General features: G+C 36.8%; 1 protein-coding gene across 7 annotated transcripts in view; it reads left to right on the plus strand.

Moving 5' to 3' along the window:
• Positions 1-26,625, plus strand: part of LOC136831375 (focadhesin) — a 459,396-nt gene that overhangs the window by 422,497 nt on the left and 10,274 nt on the right. For all 7 annotated transcript variants that reach the window (XM_067091718.1, XM_067091716.1, XM_067091715.1 and 4 more), the window contains one exon: positions 21,017-21,225. In XM_067091718.1, the coding sequence (XP_066947819.1) occupies positions 21,017-21,225 (209 nt within the window). The remainder of the gene's footprint in view (positions 1-21,016; positions 21,226-26,625) is intronic.

Genomic DNA, 26,625 nt, shown 5'->3' on the forward strand with positions numbered 1-26,625 from the left:
ACAGATTGATAACACTTACCTTGAAGTGTGGGTAGCCTTAGCTCTCTCTCTCTCTCTCTCTCTCAAGTGGCCTGGCATTTCTCTCTCTCTAAAATCTTGCACATAGTCTAGTGTGTGTAAATTAAACTGTGTTTATAAAAATAAAATTTATTCTGCAAATCTAACATGACAGGTTAAATGAAAGATATGATGATAGCAAATTATTGAACTACTTCCCAAACACATTAATCTGTCATAAAATGATAGTAAAAGTGTGGGATTAATTCTCATCCCCCATCCAGTCACTGAGTGTTTTTCCATTCTAACTTTTCATGTGGCTTTGTCACCAGTTCACTTCAGTGGCTGCGTTCAAGTGCCTGACTTTGCATGGCTATCTGTGGCTGTCCATGAAACATCTGTATAGAGAGAAATTCTCTCTCATTAATACTAGAGCCAACTTAGCTCACATTCACAACATAGCAACACATAGAAATAAATATTAAGAAAAATGAAGTGATAGTCACCAAAATGTTAAGTGCTGTTTAAGTTTAGCACTCACCATTTACAGCAAGGGAACCTGATCCAAGAGTCCTTTTGAGTCCTTTTTCACTTGGCTCCTCAAAACCAAATGTATGGCTTTTTACAAAAGCTCTCGACCCTTACCCTATGAGCCGTTCAATTCCCGCGGCCGGCTGATGAAGAGTTAGAGGAATGTATTTCTGGTGATAGAAATTCATTTCTCGCTATAATGTGGTTCGGATTCCACAATAAGCTGTAGGTCCCGTTGCTAAGTAACCAATTGGTTCTTAGCCACATAAAATAAGTCTAATCCTTCGGGCCAGCCCTAGGAGAGCTGTTAATCAGCTCAGTGGTCTGGTAAAACTAAGGTATACTTACTTACTTTTCACAACACACAGACGCAAGGACACCTTCTCCCAACAGACTTAAGATTCTGGTTATAACTGGACAAGAGATTCCAGAACATTTGATACAAAATGCTGATGGGCACTTCTGCCCACGGTTGTCTCAAAGTCTTCAAGATGACTTTTGCCCCAGCACCCTGTTACAGATGACTGGGCAGCACTCATTAGACCGGAGTTCGATTCCCCAGCCGGCTGATGAAGAGTTAGAGGAATTTACGTAAAATAAGTCTAATCCTTTGGGCCAGCCCTAGGAGAGCTGTTAACCCTTAAACACCGAGCCTCTATTTACAAAAACGTCTCCCGTATGCCGGCGGCGTTCGGTGAGTTAGCGCTGAAGCGGAAAAAAAGTTTTTTTCAAAAAATCACAGCACGCTTAGTTTTTAAGATTAAGAGTTCATTTTTGGCTCCTTTTTTTTCATTGCCTGAAGTTTAGTATGCAACCATCAGAAATGGAAAAAAATATCATTATCATATATAAATATTGAAATCTATGACAGCGCAAAAAAAATTTTTCATATATAATTTTATACAAATCGCGCTGTGAGCAAAACGGTTAAAGCTAATGGGTTATTTTGTTTTTCTTTGTATTGTACACTAAATTGTGATGATTTTGGTATATAACAAATTGTAAAACGATCAAAGCAACACAGAGAAAATATTATCACAAAATGATGCATGAATTTGTAATGCGCGGATGTAAAAAAATGTTTTTTTCAAAAATTCACCATAAATCGAAATATTGTGCTAGAGACTTCCCGTTTGTTGAAAAATGAAGCTAGTTGATTGAATATTACTAGACTGTAAGTGTTTTAGCTTACAATTGCAGTTTTCGACCATTTCGGTCGAGTTAAAGTTGACTGAAAGTCGAATTTTTTCTATTTATCGTGATTTATATGAAAATATTTCAAAACTGATAAAAGCTACAACCATGAGTTATTTTCTGTTGTATTGTACATGAAATTGCGCACATTTTCATATATAAAACTTTATGTAACAACTAATATAAAACTGTGCAAATATTACGACAACATGACGAAAGAATTTCTGAGATGTTTGGCTGAGTTACCGCGCAGACGTAAGGAAAATGTTTTTTTCAAAAATTCACCATAAATCGAAATATTGTGCTAGAGACTTCCAATTTATTGCAAAATGAAGGTAAATGATTGAGTATTACTAGAATGTAAGAATTTTAGCTTACAATTGCGTTTTTTTACCATTTCGGTCGAGTTAAAGTTGACCAAAGGTTGAAATTTTGGCAGTTATCGTGATTTATGTGAAAATATTTCAAAACTGATAAAAGCTACAACTGTGAGCTATTTTCTGTTGTATTCTACATGAAATTGCGCACATTTTCATATATAAAAGTTTATGTAACGACTAATGTAAACGATGCAAACATTACGACAACGTGACGAAAAGAATTTCTGAGATGTTCGGCCGAGTTACCATGGCGCAGAGACGTAAGGAAAAAGTTTTTTTTTTTTTTTTTTTTTTTTCTCTCTCTCTCTCTCTCTCTCTCTCTCTCTCTCTCTCTCTCTCTCTCTCTCTCTCTCTCTCAGAAATTCACCATAAATCGAAATATTGTGCTAGAGACTTCCAGTTTGTTGCAAAATGAAGGTAAATGATTGAATATTACTAGAATGGAAGAGTTTTACTTACAATTGAGTTTTTTTACCATTTCGGTCGAGTCAAAGTTGACCGAAGGTTGAAATTTTGGCAGTTATCGTGGTTTATATGAAAATATTTCCAAACTGATAAAAGCTACAACCATGGGTTGTATTTTGCTGTATTTTACATGAAATTGCACACATTTTCATATATAAAACTTTATGTAACGGCTAATATAGAACAGTGCAAAAATTACGACAAAATGACGAAAGAATTTCTGAAATTTTCGGCCGAGTTACCGCGCGGGCATAAGAAAAAAGTTTTTTAAAAAATTCACCATAAATCGAAATATTGTGCCAGAGACTTCCAATTTGTTGCAAAATGAAGGTACATGATTGAATATTACTAGAATGTAAGAGTTTTAGCTTACAATTGCGTTTTTCGAGCATTTCGGTCGAGTCAAAGTTGACCGAAGGTTGAAATTTTTTGTCGTCGTCGATGCGTCCACTTGGCACCCAACAGACAATTTTAGTCGACATATGATACGTCCAGTAGGCATTTAAGGGTTAATCAGCTCAGTGGTCTGGTAAAACTAAGGTATACTTAACTTTGGGATTGCAAATACCATCCATCTGTATATTTGCTGATTATCACAAAAACACTACAAGTCACATATTCATGTACTCGTGGAAACATTTGTATTTACAGATATGACTCTACAGTACATATGCTGTACCATATTTGCTGGTTTATAAGACACATCCCTATTTTACAAATATATTTTGTGGACCACAAATACGAAAATCCGCGATATATTTGTACCCCCCTCTAAAAACGCTTATACGTAACTGCCTATTTTAATAGTTCAGACACCAAATACTGTACCCTTTATACCTTAAATTAAAACACTGTTAACTGCCTGTTGTAATATTTCAAACACCAAATCTACCTTAAACTATCATCCTTAAACACTGTAATAGAATTTCAAAGTCATCTTAAATTACCCTTGAAAATATGTTTTACAGATGCGTGTGAAAACTAATGAAATTAAACCTAAGATAGAGAGAGAGAGAACAAAAATACATATGCACATTAAAAATATTTAATACACTATTGACAGTACGTACAGTACACAAAGGTAAATAAAGATTAGTTTACAAAACTAGGTTATAAGAATACACAGTACTATCAGTAAACATTAAACTAAAGTCAGTCATAAACAATAAAAAAATGCGGCGAAGTTTCTTTGGCGCAATTGAGTTTTGTGTACAGCGTATAATGCTGTATGAAACTCACAGCCACGACCAATGAAACTCTCAGCCACGGCCCATGAAACTTTCATCCATGGGCCAGTGGTGGCCTGTGTTGTTGGCATCTATAGCAATGCCAGACACACGATCATGGCTAATTTTAACCTTAAATAAAATAAAAACTACTGAGGCTAGCAATGTTTGGTGATTGGAGGGTGAATGATCAACATAACAATTTGCAGTCCTCTAGCCTTAGTAGTTTTCAAGGTCTGAGGGGAGACAGAAAAGGTGCAGACGGACAGACAAATAACCTTCTTTTCTGTTACAGAAAACTAAAAAAGAGGGAAGACTCCCTCACAAAGTATCAGAGCTGCAAGCCAGTCACCAACTAGCAAAGCTGGTACCCTGCTGTGTGATTGGCTACTCCCAACCCTTCCAGCCAATAGTGTGACATGCTATAAGCCAATCAGCAACCAGGAAAGCTGGTGCCCTGCTGTGTGACTGGCTTCTCCAACCCTTCCAGCCAATAACGTGTCGCCACAGAGCCTACATCAAAGCAGATAAAAAAAAATTGTAACGCGCATATGCACGCATGTGCTCATTTGATGGCTTCGTGGACTTCCAGGAATTTTACTTTCATATCTGCATATTAATAACTTAGTAATTCATATTTCATTAAAGAGAGAGAGAGAGAGAGAGAGAAAGAGAAGGGATGACCTGAGGCATGTTTACATTGGTTAAACAGTTAAAAATGTTGGGACAATCATTTTTTTTATATAACGATGATAATAGATCAGTATAATAATATAGTATACATATATATATATATATATATATATATATATATATATATATATATATATATATATATATATATATATATATATATATACACACACACGAGGGTAAGTCAAAAAGTTCCAGGAAAAATTCAATATAATCTTTATTTAAGGAAGTTCAAAAATCATTTTTCTACATATCTACCATCTAACTCTATACACTTTTCAAGGCGCTGTTTCCTTCTCTGCAACCCTTCTTTGTAGAAATTTGGGGCCTTTCTATTAAACCATGTTGAAACTGCATGTTTAGCAGCATCCAAAGATTCAAACCGGACTCCTCTTAAGTGTTCCTTGAGTTTTGGGAACAGGAAAAAATCTGAAGGAGCAAGATCAGGACTATAAGGAGGATGTGGAAGAGTTTCCCACCTAAATTTCCGTAGGACTTCTCTTGCAACCCTTGATGAATGTGCTGGAGCGTTATCATGATGGAACAAAATTCTGCGGTGCAACTTTCCTCGACGTTTTTTAGCCAATGCAGTCTTCAGTTTTTGCAAAACACCTTTGTAGTAGTTCCTGGTGATTGTTTTTTATCCTTCAAGGAAATCAATCAAAATCACTCCTTTGGAGTCCCAAAACACTGTTGCCATAACCTTCTGGGCAGATCTCGCCACTTTGAACTTCACTGGTGCAGCTGAACCTCTTGGTAACCATTGCTTTGATTGAATTTTACTTTCTGGGTCATATTGATGGATACAAGTTTCATCTCCAGTAACAATCCGGTCAAAAACTCTGATTCATTTGATTCAATCTTCGTTAAAACTGCAAGAGAAAGTTCAGCTCTTTGATGCAGTTGGTCTTCGCAAACGCTTTTGGGACCCAACGTGCTGAAAGTTTACTCAAACCAAGATTTTCATTTAAAATTGAAAATGCGGAACCATGGGAGATCCCAGTTTCATTAGCTATCATATCGATAGTAATCCGACGATCTTCATCCACTAGATTCTGCACCAAAGCCACAATTCTTTCGTTTTTGCAGTCGATGGTCTTCCCTCTCTTGGGTTGTCTTTGAGGTCCTCCCGACCATCCTTAAATCGCTTTATCCAATCATAAACAACTGATTTAGATGGAGAAGAATCTCCATAAACTTGTTGCAAAGCTTCAATAATTTTTCCTGGTTTCCAATCAAGCTTGGTCAGGAACTTGATGTTAGCTCTCATCTCAAAATTTTTATTTTCCATGGGTTCAAGAAGTTACTTTTCTGAAGCAGATGTTAACACCACGATAGCAAGAGGATGACTGAGGTAACAAGTCTATATGGATCACTACATCACAGATAATTGTTTACCAAGTATTTGGGTTGTTTCATTCCTGTGTAAATACATCATTCAACAATTTTTCCTGGAACTTTTTGACTTACCCTCGTATGTATATATATATATATATATATATATATATATATATATATATATATAGTTATATTTATATTGAGGTGTCAAGGAGAACGTCAAAATGCCACACATGATCAGAAATCGTTTTATTGCATAAAACGTTGTTTAATACCTACATTTTCATGTCCCGGTCTGTGTTTGTATGTTTGCCAACTCAAACCCTAGTCATTTTTGCCTAGAACACAAGGGTAAAATTCCAACGCAGCGCGACGTGGTTGTGTCTTGGGTCGCTTTAGTGGGAGGCCGCCGCTACACCACTACTGAGCGGGAGGTGTGAGTTGTGGAGGATTTGTTTTTTATGAATAATATTCTTCCTCTTATTTTTATAATAAGTTGAAATCCTTAACAATCACACTAAACATTATAAATAGTAATTTAAATACAAAGAAGCAATCACTACTAAAGAAAACTGGAAGAAATTTTTTTCAACTGTAGACTATATTTTTCTATTTAGAGAAATTTTTTTAACAAAATTGAAGCTAGAAGTACCCTCTTTACCATTGTCATAATAAATAAAGTAATACTTCATAATTTTGTGATAACTATTAGTGAATAATAAACATTAATTTTTTTTTATAATTTCAATTTCTATTACTATTTAATTATAATTATTTGGACTCATTCTATATCATTGTTAACATTAGAATTTACTTATTATGATTATTATAAAACTTTAAAGTGTCTATTCATTAAAAAATTTCACCAAGCATTCATCTAATTGCAATTTAAAAATCCTTATTCAAAAGTTAATTTTTTATTACAATTTTTAATTGTTATTACTGTAGATGCATATTTGGAGGAATATTTTAATGTACAGAAACTTTAATTTTTTTTTCATAATAAGTAATTTATAACTGGTTACAATTTTATAAATTGAGTTTTATAGAAAATATTTAATAAAGATAAAAAACTGGTAAACAGTTGTTAAAAAACTTATGAAATTTATTAATTTTTATGGCTGCCATAAAGAGGGTACTTCAAGCTTCAATTTGGTATAAAAAAGTTGTCTCTAAGTTAAAAATAAAAGTCTCTACGGTTGAAAAAACTTGAAATGAGTTTTCTGACATTTTTTAATTTATTTTGACATTACACGCATATATACATATATGTACATACATTTATATATATACAGGCAGTTCCCGGGTTACGACGGGTCCGGCTTACGACGTTCCGAGGTTACGACGCTTTTCAAATATATTCATCAGAAATTATTTCCCAGTTTACGATGCATGTTCTGGGGTTATGATGCTTAAAACGCCAATCTGACGGAAGAAATATGGCTACAAAACAGCAGAATAAGCAAAATTTGGAGGTTTTTTTATGAAAAACTCAATAAAAATGCAGTTTACATCATTTTCAATAAACCCAAAGTATTAAAAGTAAGATTTTCTTAGGATTTTTGACAACTTTCGACAACTTTTTGGTGTACGACATGGCATAGAAACGGAACCCCATTGTAGCGACTGCCTGTATATGTATATGTATACAGTATATATATAAATATACTGTACTATGTATATATACAGTATATACAGCATTATATATATAGTGTTGTATGGTAAACCCTCTGTATTTGCATTCTCATGATTCGCGGGTTTCTCTGTATAACATATCTACCCATTATTCGCGGAAAATTTGCCTATTTGCGGTATTTTTCACTGAAAAATATTCACTAATTACTGTATTTTCATATAATTTACATGAATGAATGCACTTTTTGTGATAAACTATTAAAATACTCAGGTACAGGCAGTCCCCAGTCTACAATGGGGTTTCCGTTTTTACTCCGCATCATAAACCGAAAATCATCATAAACTGAAAAATCATAAAAAATCCTAAGAAAATCTTACTTTTAATGCCTTGGGTGTATTGAAAACGATGTAAACTGCATTATTATTGAAGTTTTTCATCAAAAAAACCTCCAAATTTTTATTATTCTGCCGTTTTCGAGCCATATTTCTTCGTCGGATCGGCGTACGAGGCGTCATAACCCTGGAACATGCGTCGTAAACCAGGAAATAATTTCTGATGAATATATTTGAAAAGCATCGTAACGTCGTAAGCTGGACCCACCATAAACCAGGGACTGCCTGTATAAGCATTTTTACAGGGTTTTTGTTGTGTATAAACTATCAAAATCGGCAGTTTTAAGTATTTTTGAGGGTTTTAAGTATTTGCGGATTTTAGCTGTTAGTCGGGGTGTGGTACACATCCCCACGAATACAGGGGTTCACTGTATATATATATATATATATATATATATATATATATATATATATATATATATATATATATATATATATATATATATATATATATATATATATATATATATATATATATATATATATACACACTTACAGTCACACCCTGAACTTATGCGAGATTAGGTTCCAGAACCCCTTGTGCAGGGTGAATTTTTGCTTAAGTTTAGCACGGTCTCTAAAAATGGTGATAAATGTGTATTTCTAAAGTTTAAACACTAAATATGACCCTAATCATGCTCCCAAATTATTAAGTCAACTTTTAAATGAAATTAAACTTATTGTAATTTCATTTAAAAGTTACCTTAATACAGTACCCTTAAAAAAAGAAATAAATGGTTGACATAAAAATTGAGAGTTGGAAGAGAATTTCTGTTTCTCTCCCCTTCCAACCGATCTATTTTCAGAAATCGTCTCAACCTCTTTTTAATAACTTCTTTATTCTGTGTCTCTTTCTGTTTGGTCTGAAATGCTTTTTCACTAATACTTTTTGATTAATACAACCCTTATTTATTATGTCTCTGTTTTAGAACGTATTTGCAACACTAGCGCATTTACACTTCGTAGACGGTACTGGTCAAATTAGATCAATTTAAACTATCTACTGTACAGGTGAAGACGTACAGAGAATTAATAAGTTGTAAAAATGTGTGAACGCTAACTATGAACGAGAGAGAGAGAGAGAGAGAGTTAAGGTTTGTCCTTACCTAAGAGAGTGAAATTATTTATCAATATGTAGACTGAGAGACTAACACACGAGAGAGAAAGTGAGAGAGAGAGAGATATTGTCCTTACTTGAAATATCAAGTTAAATTATTTATGAATTATTACGGAGACAGAGAATAACGAGAGAGAGAGAAAGTTATTCTTACGTTAGATATCAGAAGATGGAAATTCAGTATTAAACTGACTTTTAAATGAAATTAAAGTTACTGTATTTTAATTTAAAAGTTAGCTTAATACATTACCCTTAAAAAAAGAAATAAATGGTTAATGTAAGAATATAGGAGTGTGTGACTCTCTCCCCCATTCCACCGATCTATTTTCAGAAGTCTTCTCAACCTCGTTTTTAAAAACTTCGTTATTCTGTCTCTTTCTCTTTGTTCTGAAATTTTCTTTGTCTCTTATGTTTTAGAATGGTGCATTTACAGTCTGTAAACGGTACAGGTAAAATTAGATCAATTTAAAATTATCTACTGTACAGTTAAAGACATACAGAGAAACAGTACTGTAATACGTAGGTTGGCTAGCTTCAAACGAGAGAGAGAAACACAGTTGTTCTTACTTAAGAGAGTGAAATTTTTTATGAATTATTACAGACACACACACAGAGAGAGAGAGAGAGAGAGAGAGAATTACAAGAAACATTTAACCACTGATCAGCAACACTCCCCTTCATGTCATGTTAAATGACGTGTCAACAGCTTTTGCCTTTGACCTTCTTACAAAAGACAAGGGAAGAATTTGTTTGTTTATAATAATATGAATTTTGTAATTACAGTTTTATTATTATTATTATTACAGGCGGTCCCCGGTTTACGACGGGGGTTCCGTTCTTGCGCCGCGTCGTAACCCGAAAATCGTCGTAAACCAGAAAATCGTCAAAAATCATAAGAAAACCTTACTTTTAATGCTCTGGGTGCATTGAAAACGACGTAAACTGCATTATTATTGAGTTTTACATCAAAAAACCTTCAAATTATGATTATTCTGCCGTTTTGGGGCTAAATTTCTTCCGTCGGATCGGCGTTAACGCGTCGTAACCCCGAACATGCGTCGTAAGCGGGAAATAATTTCTGATGAATATATTTGAAAAGCGTCGTAACCTCGAATGTCGTGGCGGAACCGTCGTAAACCCGGGGACTGCCTGTATTATTATTATTATTATTATTTCAAATAATATTTGAAAATAAGTACTTATTATTAGGTAAAAAGTTTATTTATCATACAGATAAACATAACTGTATACATGTACCATAAAAATTCTCTCATCTCACTGAAAGAGAGAGAGAGAGAGAGAAATTATTACTTTTAATAATATTTAATGTTATTTAATTTACACATAAAAGCTTGAAAATTTATAAATTACTTAAAAAATTAAACAAACACTTTTGCAGGGTTTCTCAGTGTTTGCAAATGTTTGCGTGTCTGAAAAACTTGTGTATGACCATTAGTTAGATTCCAATGAAAAATTTGTGTGTGTGAATTTGTGCAACTCAAATTGTGCAAGTTCAGGGTATTTCTCTCTCACTCTCTCTATATATAATATATATATATATACAGGTATTCCCCTACTTACGATGGGGTTAGGTTCCAAAAAACCCATCGTTTGTTGAAAAAATCGTAACTCGAACATGGCCTAGCCTACACTAGGGTAATCAGTACCATCTATACATATATGGTAGCCTTGCCTACACTACACAGTATACTTTATACGTATATGGTATAGTAATTATTAGTGTCAGCTAATTCTGCAGGTTCAATGCTGACTGACATGATAAGTCAGTATAAAGAGAAATTGAATAACAAACAAGGCCTGGCCTGCACTTTCGTATATCATATACGGTAGCCTAGCCTACATTATACTGTATTCTATTTTCACATAACACCGCCGTATTACACAAACATCAAAATAACGAATGTGCATCTTTTCCATGGATCTTTTAAAAAGTTATGCTTTACTACACTGTATCCAATCGTAAATATTCTTATATTGCTTTTGCATTATAAATTCCGATCATAGCGATCAAATGTTTTGGTTTCGGAATCGATCACGCGGTCTTTATTTCGATGCATTTAACTCGGTTCAGAGGGCATTTCTTGCCTCTAGTTAGCGTAAATGAATCTCTAGATACTTTATTTATAAGGAACATATGTATTTTTCGTTATACGAAGTGTTTTTATGCCGAAATATAACTTAAATATGTCTCGTTGTGAAATTATTTTAGCCATTTTTTTCGTTAGTAGATGACGTTGGCGGCTGGCCGTTTGTTTTGTGTAAAAAAAAAAAAATCAAGATTCCGTTCGCTATTTTCTCTTGATTTCATCATCATACTATGAGCTTTTCGTATGTATCTTTTATCGGCGTGAAAACAGCAGTAATATGTGTTCTTTCATGTCCAGTAGTTTTGATTAAAATACTTTCCAATTTTATTTGCGGTCGAGTTTCATCCATGTTGCCAATGTACGATAATTTATAGTCATTAGCAGCTTGAACATTCTTTTCTCAGCGTCAGCTTCAACTTGCAGCTTAAATTCACTGCAGCAGTATATTTCCTTGCCGATCTTTTCTCCAAAGCGGATAAGGGTAGTGTAAAACATATCAGTACTTAACGTCATTTTTAACATAACTACGATAATTGTTTAACCGTCATTTATGGTTGAAATACAAGCAAAACAGTTGTTATCCGATTCAGTTATTAGCAAAACAACAGTCTCGTTCAGTTGTTTATGGCTGTACGCATTTTCACAAGAGTATAAGGTTACTAACAATGCTTTTATTATTCACTTACTTTTTTAACTAGAAGATGGAATAAAGAGATGGAGAAAAAGAAGTTGGTCTATTGTAAGTTGGTCTCTCTTGCTGCCTGATTCTACGGCAATTGTAGTGTACGCTGTTGCCTGTGCCTGCTCGAAATTTAAAAATATTTTCTAAGTATTGTCGTACCGGTATTAATTGCTAACCCCATCGCAAGCTCGAATTATCGTAAGACGAATTATCGTCACTCATGCACTACCTGTATTTACAAACGCACAAAAATTGCAAACGAACACTGACCTATTCTAACTTCCGACACAGCGAGAGCAAGTGAGGTAAGCTCAATGAATTAATGTACAGTACCTATTCCAGCCTCTCGGCCAACGTGATCGCATAATCGTGACGCTGCCCGATTGTGCGTTGTTGCCTCGCGCCAGTCGCCAGCGAAATTTAAAAATACGTATTTTCAAAATATTGTCGTATTTTTAATTGCTAATCCCATCGTAAAAAGCGAATTATCGTAAGTCGAATTATCGTGAACTCGAGCACTACCTATATATATATACTATATATATATATATATATATATATATATATATATATATATATATATATATATATATATATATATACACATGTAATTGTAATAACCACAATGCCCTCTTTAACTTTCTCGAATTCTTCGCGCTTTATTCGGATAAACACTTTGACTACACAGCCTTGGGTCCATGTGCAAAAATATGAAGAAATTCTGATTTCGGTAGTGGGAAATGAACCGGGGCCCCTAATCGAACAAGGTACCATTGTCAGGTCGACAATGGTACTGCATTCTGATTAGGGGACCCAGGTTCGTTTCCTGCTACCGACACCAGAATTTCTTCATATTTCTTGCACTTGGATCTTAAGGCTTTGTAGTGATAAGCATATCTAAAAAAGCGCAAAGAATTCGAGAAAGTTAAGAGGTCATTGTGGCTATGACAGTTACATATATGTATCTGGTAAAAAGTGACCAGAAGATTAAGATTATATATAATATATATATATATATATAATGTACAATCACTCAAAAAAGTTTTGCAACATACTTCAAAACTTTTCGGACAACAGCTTATAATAGCGACATCTGGTGCTATTTGGCAACTCAGTCGTAAGCGCGTGAAACAACTGAACACTATAGTGGTGGGTCTGAGAAATTACCTGCAGTTTCCCTTAAACAGGGCTTTTTCTGATACTGCTTACTGTTGTCATACTTTACTTAATAAAAGAATGTTACTATAATACTTCAGAGGTCATCACTGTTCTTATATTTTAATATTTTCATCTCCAACTGCCATCGCTATCGTTGTTTTATCTCCCTCATATGTGTGAACTTTGTAGACATAGGCCTACGACTTTTATAAGTTGAACTATCGTCTTATTAACATCAACAAATACGACTTTTGTAAAGATTTGCTTGCACATTATTATTAATCAAATTTTTGAATGACTAATCCTATGTATATTGTGAACTAGTGAAACTTAATATAAAATATACTGAACTAGACTAACAGATTTCACGTCTGTTTTTGTAATACATAGAATATAATCACGCACACACACACACACACATATATGTATATATAAGTGCATTAGAGGAGCCGTGAACATATGGTACCATCAGGAGGGAATGGGTCATTTCAGCGCCACCGTTTCAGCGCCGCCGTTTCAGCGCCAGAAAGTTCAGCGCTAAATAAATTTCAGCGCCAGACGATTCAGCACCGCAAATCATTTCTATGCTTTGTGTGTGTGTGTGTGTGTGTGTTTCACATTCAGGTTGTCTTTTTCCGTGTTAATTGCTTCATCGATATTCCTACTGTATAATTATTGAAAAATTAACTTATACACTTGATGGTTGTTTATGGTAAGATATTTGTAAAATTGTTCGTTTTTCTTTTATAGTTGTTTCGTCATTTCTACTACTGTATAATTGCAGAGAAACTAGCTCATTCACTTGATGGTTGTTTATGGTAAGATATTTAAGATTATTTGTTTTTCTTTTATAGTTGTTTCGTCATTTCTACTACTGTATAATTGCAGAGAAACTAGCTCATTCACTTGATGGTTGTTTATGGTAATATATTTGTAAGATTTCTTTTTTCTCAAGCATAAAATCTTTTTATTTTGAATTGTTAGTTTGTGTTTAGATTTTGGAACAACAACACTTTGAGTTTTTTCTTGGAAACCATGGCTGATTCCGTAAAAAGTAAGAGAGGCAGAGAAAAGTTTTGTCATGAAGGCTATATTTATCGTTTCGACAAACACAGCAAAACACAAGATCTTGTTAAGTTTTGGCGATGCCATGAAGATGGTAGATGCAAAGCTCGTATTCACACGTTAGAGAGTGAGGTGATCAAAAAGATTAACGGACATACTCATCCTCCTTCAGCAGTTGCCATCGAAGTAGAAAATGTCTTGACCGATGCCAGAGACCGAGCTGAAATGACTTGTGAGTTGCCAAGTACAATTATAAATAAGTGCATCGAGAAAATGTCTGTTGCAGGTATGGCACAGTTACCAAACAGGCACGCAATGCGAAGAATTATTCGTAGGAAACGTAACGCAGTTAACCAAGTCCCTGAAAACCCAAGGTCCATTGAAGAGCTTCAGTTACCAGAAAAGTATGTGATGTATAATCCTACCCCAGACACTAGTGAAAATTTTTGTTTAATGGATAGAGGGACAGGCAGCGAACAAATTATTATATTTGGAAGAGAAAGTTGGTTGGAGCACATTGCAAATTCTACGATTTGGTATGCTGATGGAACATTTGCTGTAGCACCGCAGCTATTTTATCAAGTGTACATTATTCTGGTTAAAAAAAATAATGGAGTACACCCTGTATTGTATGCGCTTTTACAAAACAAGCAGTATGCAACATATGTGAGGTTGTTTGAGATGATAAAGGAGATGAGCACAAATGCACGACCCGACGTAATCAATTGTGATTTTGAGCGAGCTGCTTTTACTGCAATGAAAGACACCTTCCCCAGTGTTGAAATCAGAGGCTGTCTATTTCATCTGTCTCAAAATCTATTAAAGCAGCTAAGTGGGTATGGTCTCATGAAGTTATACAACACTAATCCCGACTTTGCATTACATGCGAAAATGATAACTGCTTTATGCTTTGTGCCATTTGCTGATCTAGACACTCACATAGATTCATTGGCAGGTAATTTACCGGAGGAATTAATTCCAGTTTTAAACTGGTTTGAAGACAACTATGTAGGCCGTCCAAACCGGCGTGGACCAGGCAGACGAAGTCCCCTATTTCCAACGGAGATGTGGAATATGCATCAAAGAACATTAAATGGGCACGACAGGACAAATAACTATGCTGAGGCGGCTAACAGGAGATTGAAAAGTGAACTCGGAATGTTACACCCGACTATTTGGAAATTCATCGATGTCCTCAGGCAGGTTCAAAAGGGAAGGGACGAGTACTTTGAGAAACTTGCATGTGGCCATGAACCACAGTTGAAACTACGTAAATACAGAAAAGCAGATGAGAGAATTCTAAAGATTGTTTCTGAATATGGCACAAAAAATGAAATAGAGTACCTTCGTTCAATAGGACACAATTTAATTAATTAAATGAGTTGTTTCTTATATATAATTCTTTTCTAAAATATAAATAAATGATTTTTTTGGCTTTATTCTTTTCCTACATGTTTTATAAAGGTTTTAAAACTAATCAAATGATTTAAAAGAAACAAAATTATATTTCAGTGTCTAGATATATGAGACAGTCTCTTTCCGGCGCTGAAAACGTCTGGCGCCAAAATATTTAGCACTGAACTTTCTGGTGCTGAAACGGCGGCGCTGAATAGTGCTGTACCCACCATCAGGAACCTCGTCCCGACACCTTTGATGACATCAAACTTTTCTACCAAGGAAAATTCCATAAAGAATATAAAGAAGATGAACGTGCCCTCAGGACTGTCATTGAAGGTAACATCAGCCTGATAAGAAGATTAAACTCATCATATTCTACAAGAATAAGAAAAGCAGTAGTCTGGTGATGAGAAATAACCTGGCCCCCCCTCAAGCAGGATCCCTTGAAGAAAACCAAAGTAGTCTACTGATACAAATGCCCCGTCCGAGAGTGCCTCAGCTCTTACATCAGCATGACTACCATGTGCTTCTCCAAGAGGATCTCCTGCCATGCCCAGGAGGGTGCAATATTTAATGACGCCAGGACTGCCCATAATCTGAGAATAAAAAGGAATGACATTATCCCCTAATATAAAGATAATAGTTCAAGCAACCGACCATCACCGACGCCTCCTGGAAGCCTTACACATCGGGAGAGAAAAACTGAGTCTCAATACCACACAGGAGACTTTCCTTCTCCCGTCATCAGCGCGAAGGGTGGCGGCACCTACTGACCCCGGAGGATGAACCAATCAGGAACGTCCATCCGCGGGTAGCAAGCAACCCTATGAATAATACACACACTAACGTGCACTCCAGCCCACTCATGCAAGAGCGCACACAACCATCACTGCATAACGCCTTAGGCAGCCAATGAAAAATCGACCTGATCTGAGGACCCCCTATATACACCGCCACGAGTGCCCTCTTTCTCCAGACTCATCCCAGCGTCTAGAAGATGACCATCGAGCTGGTTGAAACATATCAACAGAAAGAATACTAAAAATACCAGATAGACGTCAGAAAAAGAAAAAAGAAATACCACCAAAAATACCATTAGGAAAATCTATGGATCTACATCCCAGGTTTTAGTAACCTGATGTATGCTTAAAAATAAAGAATTTCTGCTGTAAGAAATACGCTGTGTCATCCATCAAAATATGAACATTGAACAATTATTGACGAATATTGATGTGCAGAAAAAATGAATTATTAGAAGAATTGAGAAAACTCAGTATAAAATCAATTTACAAAATGCAGCCATTTTATTCAACAAAACTTGTCACAAAGAGGGTCTTCTTCCTTCATATTATTATTAATATTATTATTCGGCAGATGAAGCCTATTCATATGGAACGAGCCGACAGGGACCATTGACTTGAAATTCAAGCTTCCAAAGAATATGGTGTTCATTAGCAAGAAGCGAGAGGAAGTAAACGGAAATACAGAAAGAAGAGATATCACTTATTAAAAAAGAAAAAAATAATAAATAGATAAAAATGTATTAAAATGCAAGAAGGATAGTATTAGGGTAGTAATGCATTGCATTTTCACTTGAACTTATAAAAGTTCCAACTGCACTACATCCTCTGGGAGGCTGTTCCACAGTCCAGCAGTGTGGCGAATAAAGGACCTCTGGAACTGAGAAGTTCGACAGCAAGGCACATTTACTGCACATTGGTGCTGCTGTTCAGCAAATCTGGTTGCTCTCAGCAGATAAAGGCAATCATGGATCAGTTGTGAATGTGAAAGATCTCTGTCGAAATACAACTTATGAAAAAGTGACAAACGAAACCATTCATCAGTGGTCCAAGTCGTCAATGCTGCTATTAGGAAACAGAAACCTACCACTACAAACCACTCTGTCTAAAAGAGATAAATCTCTGGCAGAGGCAGACATCCACACCGGAGAACAGTATTCCAGTAAAGGAAGTACAAATGACCTAAAACAGGTTGCATTGATTGTATCACTTATAAATACATATATGAGGCCTTACGAACAATACCTAACTTTTGTACAGCATTTGCTGAAACTTTCATTGGATGTTTCTCAAAAGTTAGATGTGGGTCAAAAGTTATACCTATGATAGTTAAAGCTTCACTCATTCAGCAAAGTTCCATTAACCTGAAGGGGAGGATGGGGTGGGAAATTTGTATGAGATCTGCTAATCAATATTATTTTAGTTTTGCTGGAGTTCAGCCTCATACCCTACTGACTGCACCATTCCCTGATCTGGTCCATGTCCTGATTGAGGCTGAGGGCAGCTTCATTTCTCATAACTGAACAATCTTGTTTTCCAGGCCAACAACCATATCACTTGTATATACTAAAAATAACAGTGGACCAAGAACACTGCCCTGTGGAACTCCAGACACAATAGGTCTTGGTTCACTAAAGATTCCATCAACAGCAACTTGCTGCTGCCTACCTGTGAGGAAATCTTGAAGTAGCCCTAAAACACATCCGCTCACTCCAAGATTCTGAAGTTTATAAATAAGTGCCTTGTGATTTACTAAATCAAAAGCAGCACTAAAATCTATTTTAATTACCCTGCACTCAAAACCCTTATCAAGGTTCCCTTGCAAATGACAACTCCAAACCCCATACACTAAAAAAATGGGAGTCTTGGTCTTTTCCTCTCTGTGAAGAACTAGAGTTCTTGCTTTAAGAACACAGGGAGAAGTGGGGATACTGAGCCATTGCATTCTCCTTGAATGGGCCTAGAGGAGAGAAATCAGTATTCCAGGTGGGAATGCATGTTGTGAGAGAAGAAAAATGCTTTGCAATATCTCTGTTAATCAGGGTTGTGAAGAGCCACCTGGACTCTCCCACTGATTACCCAGGAACCTGGGAAATCATAAGGGAAGCACAGGGCAGGGGAGGAAAGTCTGATTTTTTGTGGATAAAGCCACTAAACCAGACCAGAGTTCTTCCTCAATTAGGTAGAGATCATTCTTGGTCTTCTGCAAAATTCTCTGTCCTCTCCATAAAGGAAAGTGAAGTATGGAGGGGAAGCTAGAAGAATCTGCTAAGTAGAATACCAAAAGTACACCTGCACAGGAAATTTATGTATTCTCCAAGGATACAAGAATAAGGCCATTGGCGGCACTAAGAAGGAAGAGCTGTAAGCTCATTCTTCTGAGAAAGAAGGGGAACAGTGAACAAACGAACAAATCTGACGATAAAATTTTATGCTCTAAGTCATCTGATTTTGAACAACAACCTACTTTGGTACAGCGATGTGGATCACTGTACTCAGAGTAGTTGGTGATGGAGTTGAGGTGTAACTATCAAAGAATTGTGCCATAAGAGAACTCAAACTCCAGCAGAAATAGAACCCTTAGATTAAGTAGAGGAAATCGTATCTCTTAATTAGGGTAATGAACAGATTTGGGACTACTGTAACCAAAAATCATTCCCACTGAATGACCAACTCTAATTAAGGTCCTTCCCTGGGATGAATCTTGGACTGAGATCAATTGGAAGAAGAGAGAACAATATCACCTCACACTTTATTTAACTCTCTTCAGTAGGATAATATGAAAGCAAGCTGATGAACAACCCACCACATGTCTTGAGAATTCTCTACTCATGCCCTAATAGTCTTGTAACTAATCTTAACCCTTACAGGCTGGGCTGAATATACATTAACAATATCCCAAGACCAGGTAAACTTTAAGGTCAGCCAATTAAAAAACAGCACCACTGGATCGAGGATGATATGCAGATGAATGTGGTATAAAAAAACTTTTAAAAATTTGTTGTACTTTCCACAAGAAGTTGAAAATGAATATTCCTAACCCTGTGCTTGGCCTCTTTTCTGTGACACTAACAAAACGTTGCTAATTTTAGCGACGTATACATGTCCTTTTTATTTTGTAAAATTACAATTATAGAAAACATATAATAACAGATAAGACCTAAAGTCAGCAACAATTCCTGAGTTTATTTATGGTAAAATATTTACGAGATGTACTGGGATGGGGAGATATAGCACCTTTTAGTGAGTTATAAATGTCCTTTCTAATATTTTTTTTGTACTTTGCAAAATTACAATTACAGCAGACATGCTATAATAAAAGATAAAAACTAAAACCAATAGCAATCCTTAAGTATATTTATGGGCAAATATATACAAGATGTACTGGGACAGGGAGATGTAGTACATTCCCCATGAAATTTCAAGTCACACTAATCTCCCTGTATCCTGATCTGAGGTGTGTTTGTTACCATATAGTTATTATGGCCCATTCAAGTGATATGAATGTTTTCTTGCAAAATTCATTCAAATATTATGGTACAAAATAACAGTAATCACATGAACTAAACTGCAAAGTTTCATACGCAATTATTGGGGATCAAAAGAGTCCTGTCTCCCATTAAGGGTTAAGCTCTGTTTTAGGTGGCCTTGGATTTGTGGCATTCCTGTTGGACTGCTCAGAAGTTTCTCAGTCTTTTAATCACTTGCTGTGAATGATCCGGTTTTCTTGCTCTTGAATACCAGAGGTCTTCCCCATGGAATCAATTTTTCATTCTAGGCTTTGGGCACTTTAGAAGAGTATCTGTGCAATGCCTCCCATTATCATTAGTCTTCCTAAACTCTGCTGTCTCATACCTTCTTAGGCTAGTTACAAGACTGAAAATGGTTTTTTCTTCATTTTTCTACATAATACTGTATATGATTTCATTCTAACTTAAACTACAGTAATTTAGCACCAAAGAATATAATAAATGTATTTTCTTTTATACACTCTTGATGAAATTTTTTACAATGGTCATACCTCTTCCCCAGAACCAGTTTCATGAGTTACACTTTTCCTTCCCTAAATCCCCTGGATATCACTCAGCCAATCCATGCTGACCAGTGTTTATCAATATTTGCTCCGACTCAAGATGATATACACTGAAGGGGGCATAACCCTTTGCATTGGAACAAAGATATTAGAACTTACAAGCAGGGATGTATGCGTAGTTCCCATTAAACAATTGAAAGCAACACATTTAAACTCTGCAAGGGCAATTTATATAAATGATCAAAAGATTAATTTTTACTTACATTCCATCTGACAGAAGGGACAGAAGTATTTTAAAGCCAAAGAATCTAGTATTGTTACAAAAATACCCCTACTCCTTCATTTGCCAGAACAGGTTTGTTCTTTGTAAGTAAACATATTTTATACTACTTAATTTCAGCTCATACTAATCAGGCAGACAGTGTGCAAGACAAGACAGTAGAGAATTTGTTTCATGCCAAATCTGACGAATGTAAACTCAGACAAAACTGTGAATGTTGACAGATTTTGCTAAACTGTTTAACATTATTATGATTATATATATAATGATAATAAAGTAACTACATACAACAGTTATGTATATTTTGATAGTGTTTTGCATACAGTAGTTGCTTTTTTTAGACATGAAGTGAATAAATTAAAACAGGATCCTACCTAACTGAATAATTAACTTTTTTATGGAATAAATATGTTAAAAGACAGTTTAGATCTTTATGAGAAATCATTTTACATAATAACTTGCAACTTATGACTTTATATGCCTTGTACATTGAACTTTAGTTCTAATGTGCATTCTTTTACAGTTGTGTGTTGCTTTAGTGCTGAAAACACTCCTGGCACTTTGGGCATCTGGGTCTCTCCGTCCACTTGTTCTACGTCTAGTATATGATCTGTGGACTGTTGAACCAAGAACTTACACCTATCTTTCTCAGCTGATCCATGACAAGTCCATTAATAGCAATGAGATTCAAATTGCACGTGCTTATGTAATTGCAAGTGTTTGCAAGTCAAAGTAAGTAGCATGCTGTGATACTAGGAATGTCTGAATATAAGAAGCTAATAATTTATTGAACTGATTTTAGAGAAAATTTTACTGTTGTAGAATGTATTCTTCGAAGTTACCAAATCACTTACTTTGCAGATACACCAAGTAGTGGATAATTTGCTTGTGCTAAATAGTATTATAATTGAGATCAGTGTTAAAGTGTTGTTATCAATAGTTAGAATTTCCATCCTTTTCCACTTGTCTGTATAGTATATCATCTGCCAAAATTTTTCTGGACCTTATTGTTTCAGAGTGTGCATATATTTTTATAGTCTTCATGCTGAAAAGTAGTAAAATATTTAGAAAATATCTCAAGGTATATTTTAGTTAAATATAATTAAAATCTTTTAGTGAACTGGAACTTTTGTAATTCAAATGACAACTGAATGTCAGAGAAAACTTCTTTGCTGAACATCTAATTTCTAAAAACAAGTTTGTTCCGACATGATATACAAACCGTCAGTCCTTTACATCAGGAATTACTTTTAGCGTAGGCTGGAAACGGCCGTTGAACTCTCGAACAAGGTGGTTAGGCAGTTAACTACCGTCCGGGAGGCAGGAGTACCGCCCGGATGTAAACATTGTAAACATTATAATTTGCTTTCCACTGTCGTAGACTGCAGCTGTTGTTTTCTCGCTCTCTGCCTGACTGCTTTTGAGCTTTTCCTGGTGGGAACTTCTACTTCCCTTTCTCTTTTTTATTATGAGTGTGGATAAGTCCTTTAAGCCCTTCTGGAATCGTCCAAGGGTCACACGCCCCCAACGACTCATTTGGTGGCTGATCCGTTGGGATCGTTTCTTCCTCCCGGCAAGCTTCCCCTTCTTGCTGCCTCTACCTTGGGTGAGGACTCCCCTTCCCCTTCCTCATTCGTTTCATTGGGTGTGGAAGGCTGCGGGGGAGAGGTTGCTCGGGACATCCTCTCTGGGGCCTCTCCTCACTCCGGGGGCGAATTTTTCCCCCCTGGAGCAAGTAGAGGCTTCCCTTTTTGACCAGACTCTGTTCTCAGGTTTAGGGGTGGAAGTGTCCTCTATTGGCCAGGTAACTGATCTCACCTTTGCCTGGCTGCACCTGGGTCTGCCTGGCATTCCGTCACTGGAGGGCCTGGTGTCCCATTTGTTTGGCGCTCTGGTGACGACCCACACAGCCACTGCTTCCACCACCACAACTGTCACCATGTCGTCCTTCGGTAAGCTGCCTGTGACGGTGGCCTCGCACCTGGACACTCAGGTGTCCGCTGCTCCTACTACATACCACTCCGTGCCACTGCCTCCAGGGTTGCTGGCCCCTTGCACATGGTGACTTCATCGGTGCCCTATATTTCGATGCCTGCTCGTGTTGCTGAGCCACGCTCATTCATGAAATACGGTTCAGGCTCCTCACTTCCCTGACACTTGGCTCGGCCTGGCTTCCCATGCGCCACCAGTGCCTCCGACCCTGGCTTTGTCTCCTGACTGTCCTGGCTCCCGTGCTGCTGTACCTGCCCCGATAGCTGCTGGCCCAAGCACCATCTCCACTACCCCGGGTTTCACCTGCCTCTGTGGCCCCCCTGGTTGCTCCTTTGCATTCTGCTGCTCCTCTGTGGATGGGGGACCTGACTGCTATCCTGAGGAAGATGGCGAAGAAGTTGAAGAAGAAATCGAGGAAGGTGTCGTCGTCTTTGTCTTCGTCTTCGTCGTCATCTGCTACCTCTTCTTCCTCTTCTCCTTCCGAGGCTCGCCAGCCAAGGAAGAAGAAGCCTGCCTCTCTCCCCCCAAAAGTCTCACACCGAGACCTCTAAGGGACTGCCTCCTTCCACAGGGAAGGCAGTGGGATCTCTCGTTGGCTCTTCCCGATCCACGGATTAGGGAACCATTGCATTGACCCCTGGGTCAGTCATATTGGGAGCCGAGGGTGTGCAGACCACTGTTTGCATCCCCCGCTGCACCGAAGAAGCCTGCTTCTAAGGCCAGCGGGACCGTGTCGGGCACTCACTCGCGAGTCGCTCAGAGTACCTACCGGGTCTCTAAGGAGACCCGAGTATCCCGGTCTGGTACGGAAGAAACCTCCCTCCGTACGGACTCAGGCGTGGGACGGGAGAAAGAGTCTGGGCATGCAGGTGCTCTGACTCTTCCTGTTGGTACTTCTTCTAGTACCAAGCCAGGTTCCCAGGATGGTGCACCAGTCCCTCGGGTCTGGACACCTGGGTAGGCAGAGAAGAGGTCCCCCGCTCAGTCTCCTCAAGAGGTTTCAGCCTCAAAGAAGACTGGGGCGTGCCCAGAGGACAGCGTACGTTCGCGCCAGCCAGCCGCGCGCTCGACTCCTCCCAGTACCCGGCCACGTTCGCGCCACCAGCCTGGCTCGGAGGAGCTGAGTGTGCGGCTCAACTCGTGTGAGCTGCTCCACTCTCTCCTCAGGAGACCGCTTTGCCCAGGTGAAAGCACTCTCCTTGACCTGGGTTGCCGTCACCACCGCATGCGTTGGTGACCGCTCCCGACTCGCTGCTCCTGTTGTCTGCTTAAGGGGCACTTGGTCTTCAGATATCAAGGAATGATCAAAATTGATTTCTTGAGTTTTGGAATGTTTGATGTCTAAAAAAACAGATCCTGAAGTGTTATTGTTAAAAAAATTTTAAATGGCTTTACTGTTCATCACTTTTATTGCCATGTGAGCAACAAATTCTTGCAAAACTTGTAAAGAATTTTCTAATCCTGTTCAGTTCAAAATAATTGATATACTTACATTACCCGCTAGAATATCTCCATTTTCTTGAGTGACAGCAATGAGGAAAACATGAGAGCAGAGTAACTCGCTCAGATTTTTTCTTTCCTCTCAGCACTCATCAAAATGGCACTGCACATGTACTGTGCCAAACAATTTACATAAAATTTTTTGTATTTATTTTTTCACTTTTGTATTTCTTTATTTCTTGACATATTTTTACTGTAAAATAACCACGGTAAGTAAATCAACATGCTAATATACAGATATACAGACATATGCAAATGAACAACAATCTTCCTCATCACCTTTCACATTTATGAAGTTTATGTTATCATAAGTGAAGTCATTTACAAGTCAATTTATTTTTCAAATGGTAACAATAGAATGAATATTATGTTTTATTTCCTCAGGATACCTTTACAGGGTGTCTATTCATGAATAAAAAAAATATCTTAAGTATATGGCAACATTTCCTTTGGGCACGTCACGTAGTGACACAGTATACTTCGTGAAACATGTCACACCTGGCTCTTTAGTGTACTTCTGAGTACAATTTTTTTGGTCATAATAGAAGCAAAGAAGAGATACTCTATATTATGAGAGAAATACACAAAAACTGTATGCACTATGAGAATTGAAAAGACAAAAAAAATCGGGAAGTCTCCATTGGAGACATGTCATGAATGTCAATCACCCAAGAGGAAACCAAGCGGGAAATACATTTCTTTTCATCCAATTATTTTGTGAATTTCATGGGATGTTTCGTATATGAATAAATACATTTACTGTACTGCAAAATTCAGCTCTCTACTATCAGAGTTTCATAGTTTTTGCAAAATAAGCAGTATTTTTTTTTGCTGTTTTCTCAAAACTTATATTTCCAAAAAGTGAATGAACATACCTCAAAGAAGACTGAACAGAATTCAGTGAAACTTTCACAGAATTTAGAATAAATATATAGCTTGGGTCTCATGTAAGGAAACTGTTTTTGAATCTAACTTTTTTTTTTATGTATACAGTAGTAACCTCACTTTTACATGCTTCACTTTTCCACGTTTCATTTTGTTGAAGATTTTTGTAAAACATATCTTTCACTTTTCTGTGGAAACTTTCACCAATTTGCAGATTTTTGTATGGACCGTATCCCTAACATTATCACCAGTTTGCTTTTTTTTTCTCAGAGCAACACCGTGTATTCACTAATTACTGTATTTTTTATAGTGTAGTCTCTTGCTTCATCCTCAAGGAGTTACCCCTTAATGATCTGCCAGAGTGCCATAGTGACTAGACTAATATCAAAGAAATATCTTTTAGCCTGGTCTTGTAGCTGGGTATTGTGTCATAATGATAAACATTATAACACGTGATGGAATACAATGGACTCGAAGATAAGAGGGCATTTTCCCTTATCTTCAGCCAAGCTGAACACAGTTTTCCAATGGCAAAATGTGTAAGGAGGAGAAGTGACTATTGCGCATGCGCTTCTGCCATCTTGTTTACGACTGGGCTGGTAAAAGACCAGGAGCCATTATCTCCCTGGTCAGCGTTAAGTGCGTACGTAAAACCAGTACTCCATGCTAAGAAGCTCTCTGGTTCTCTGTTTTTTCATCAGCAAGGATCATGGAAACATCTAAATTTGAAAGTTAAGTGCTTATTTTTAAGCTCCAGTTAAAAATTGTTAGTTTAAACTGTGGAGTAGGTATTGAATTCTGCATGAAAGCCAGAAACTGGCGTTTGTTTTTGCGAACATATGGTCAGTGCTTTCTCATGATCTCTACTGTTTGTGAAAAGTGCAAATTGTTTGAAGAATTTGTCATTCTATTTAGAAGATTTAACTAAGAAATCTTCCACAAATTATTATTATTAACCCTTAAACGCCGAGCCTCTATTTACAAAAGTGTCTGCCGTATGCCGGCGGCGTTCGGGAGTTAGCACCGAAGCGGAAAAAAACTTTTTTTCAAAAAATCACAGCACGCTTAGTTTTTAAGATTAAGAGTTCATTTTTGGCTCCTTTTTTTGTCATTGCCTGAAGTTTAGTATGCAACCATCAGGAATGAAAAAAATATCATTATCATATATAAATATTGAAATATATGACAGCGAGAAAAAAAATTTTCATGTATAATTGTATACAAATCGCGCTGTGAGCAAAACGGTTAAAGCTAATGAGTTATCTTTTTTTTTTCGTATTGTACACTAAATTGCAATGATTTTGGTATATAACAAATTTTAAAACGATCAAAGCAACACAGAGAAAATATTATCACAAAATGATGCATGAATTCGGAACGCGTGGACGTAAAAAAAAAAGTTAAATATTGTGCTAGAGACTTCCCGTTTGTTGCAAAATGAAGGTAATTGATTGAATATTACTAGACTGTAAGTGTTTTAGCTTACAATTGCAGTTTTCGACCATTTCGGTCGAGTTAAATTTGACCGAATGTAGAATTTTTTCTATTTATCGTGATTTATATGAAAATATTTCCAAACTGATAAAAGCTACAACCATGATTTATTTTTTGTTGTATTCTACATGAAATTGCACACATTTTCATATATAAAACTTTATGTAACGACTAATATGAAACGGTGCAAACATTACGACATAGAGACGAAAGAATTTCTGAGATGTTCGGCCGAGTTACCGCACGGACATAAGGAAAAAG

The sequence above is a fragment of the Macrobrachium rosenbergii genome, chromosome 48, assembly GCF_040412425.1.
Source record: "Macrobrachium rosenbergii isolate ZJJX-2024 chromosome 48, ASM4041242v1, whole genome shotgun sequence".
NCBI lineage: Eukaryota > Metazoa > Arthropoda > Malacostraca > Decapoda > Palaemonidae > Macrobrachium > Macrobrachium rosenbergii.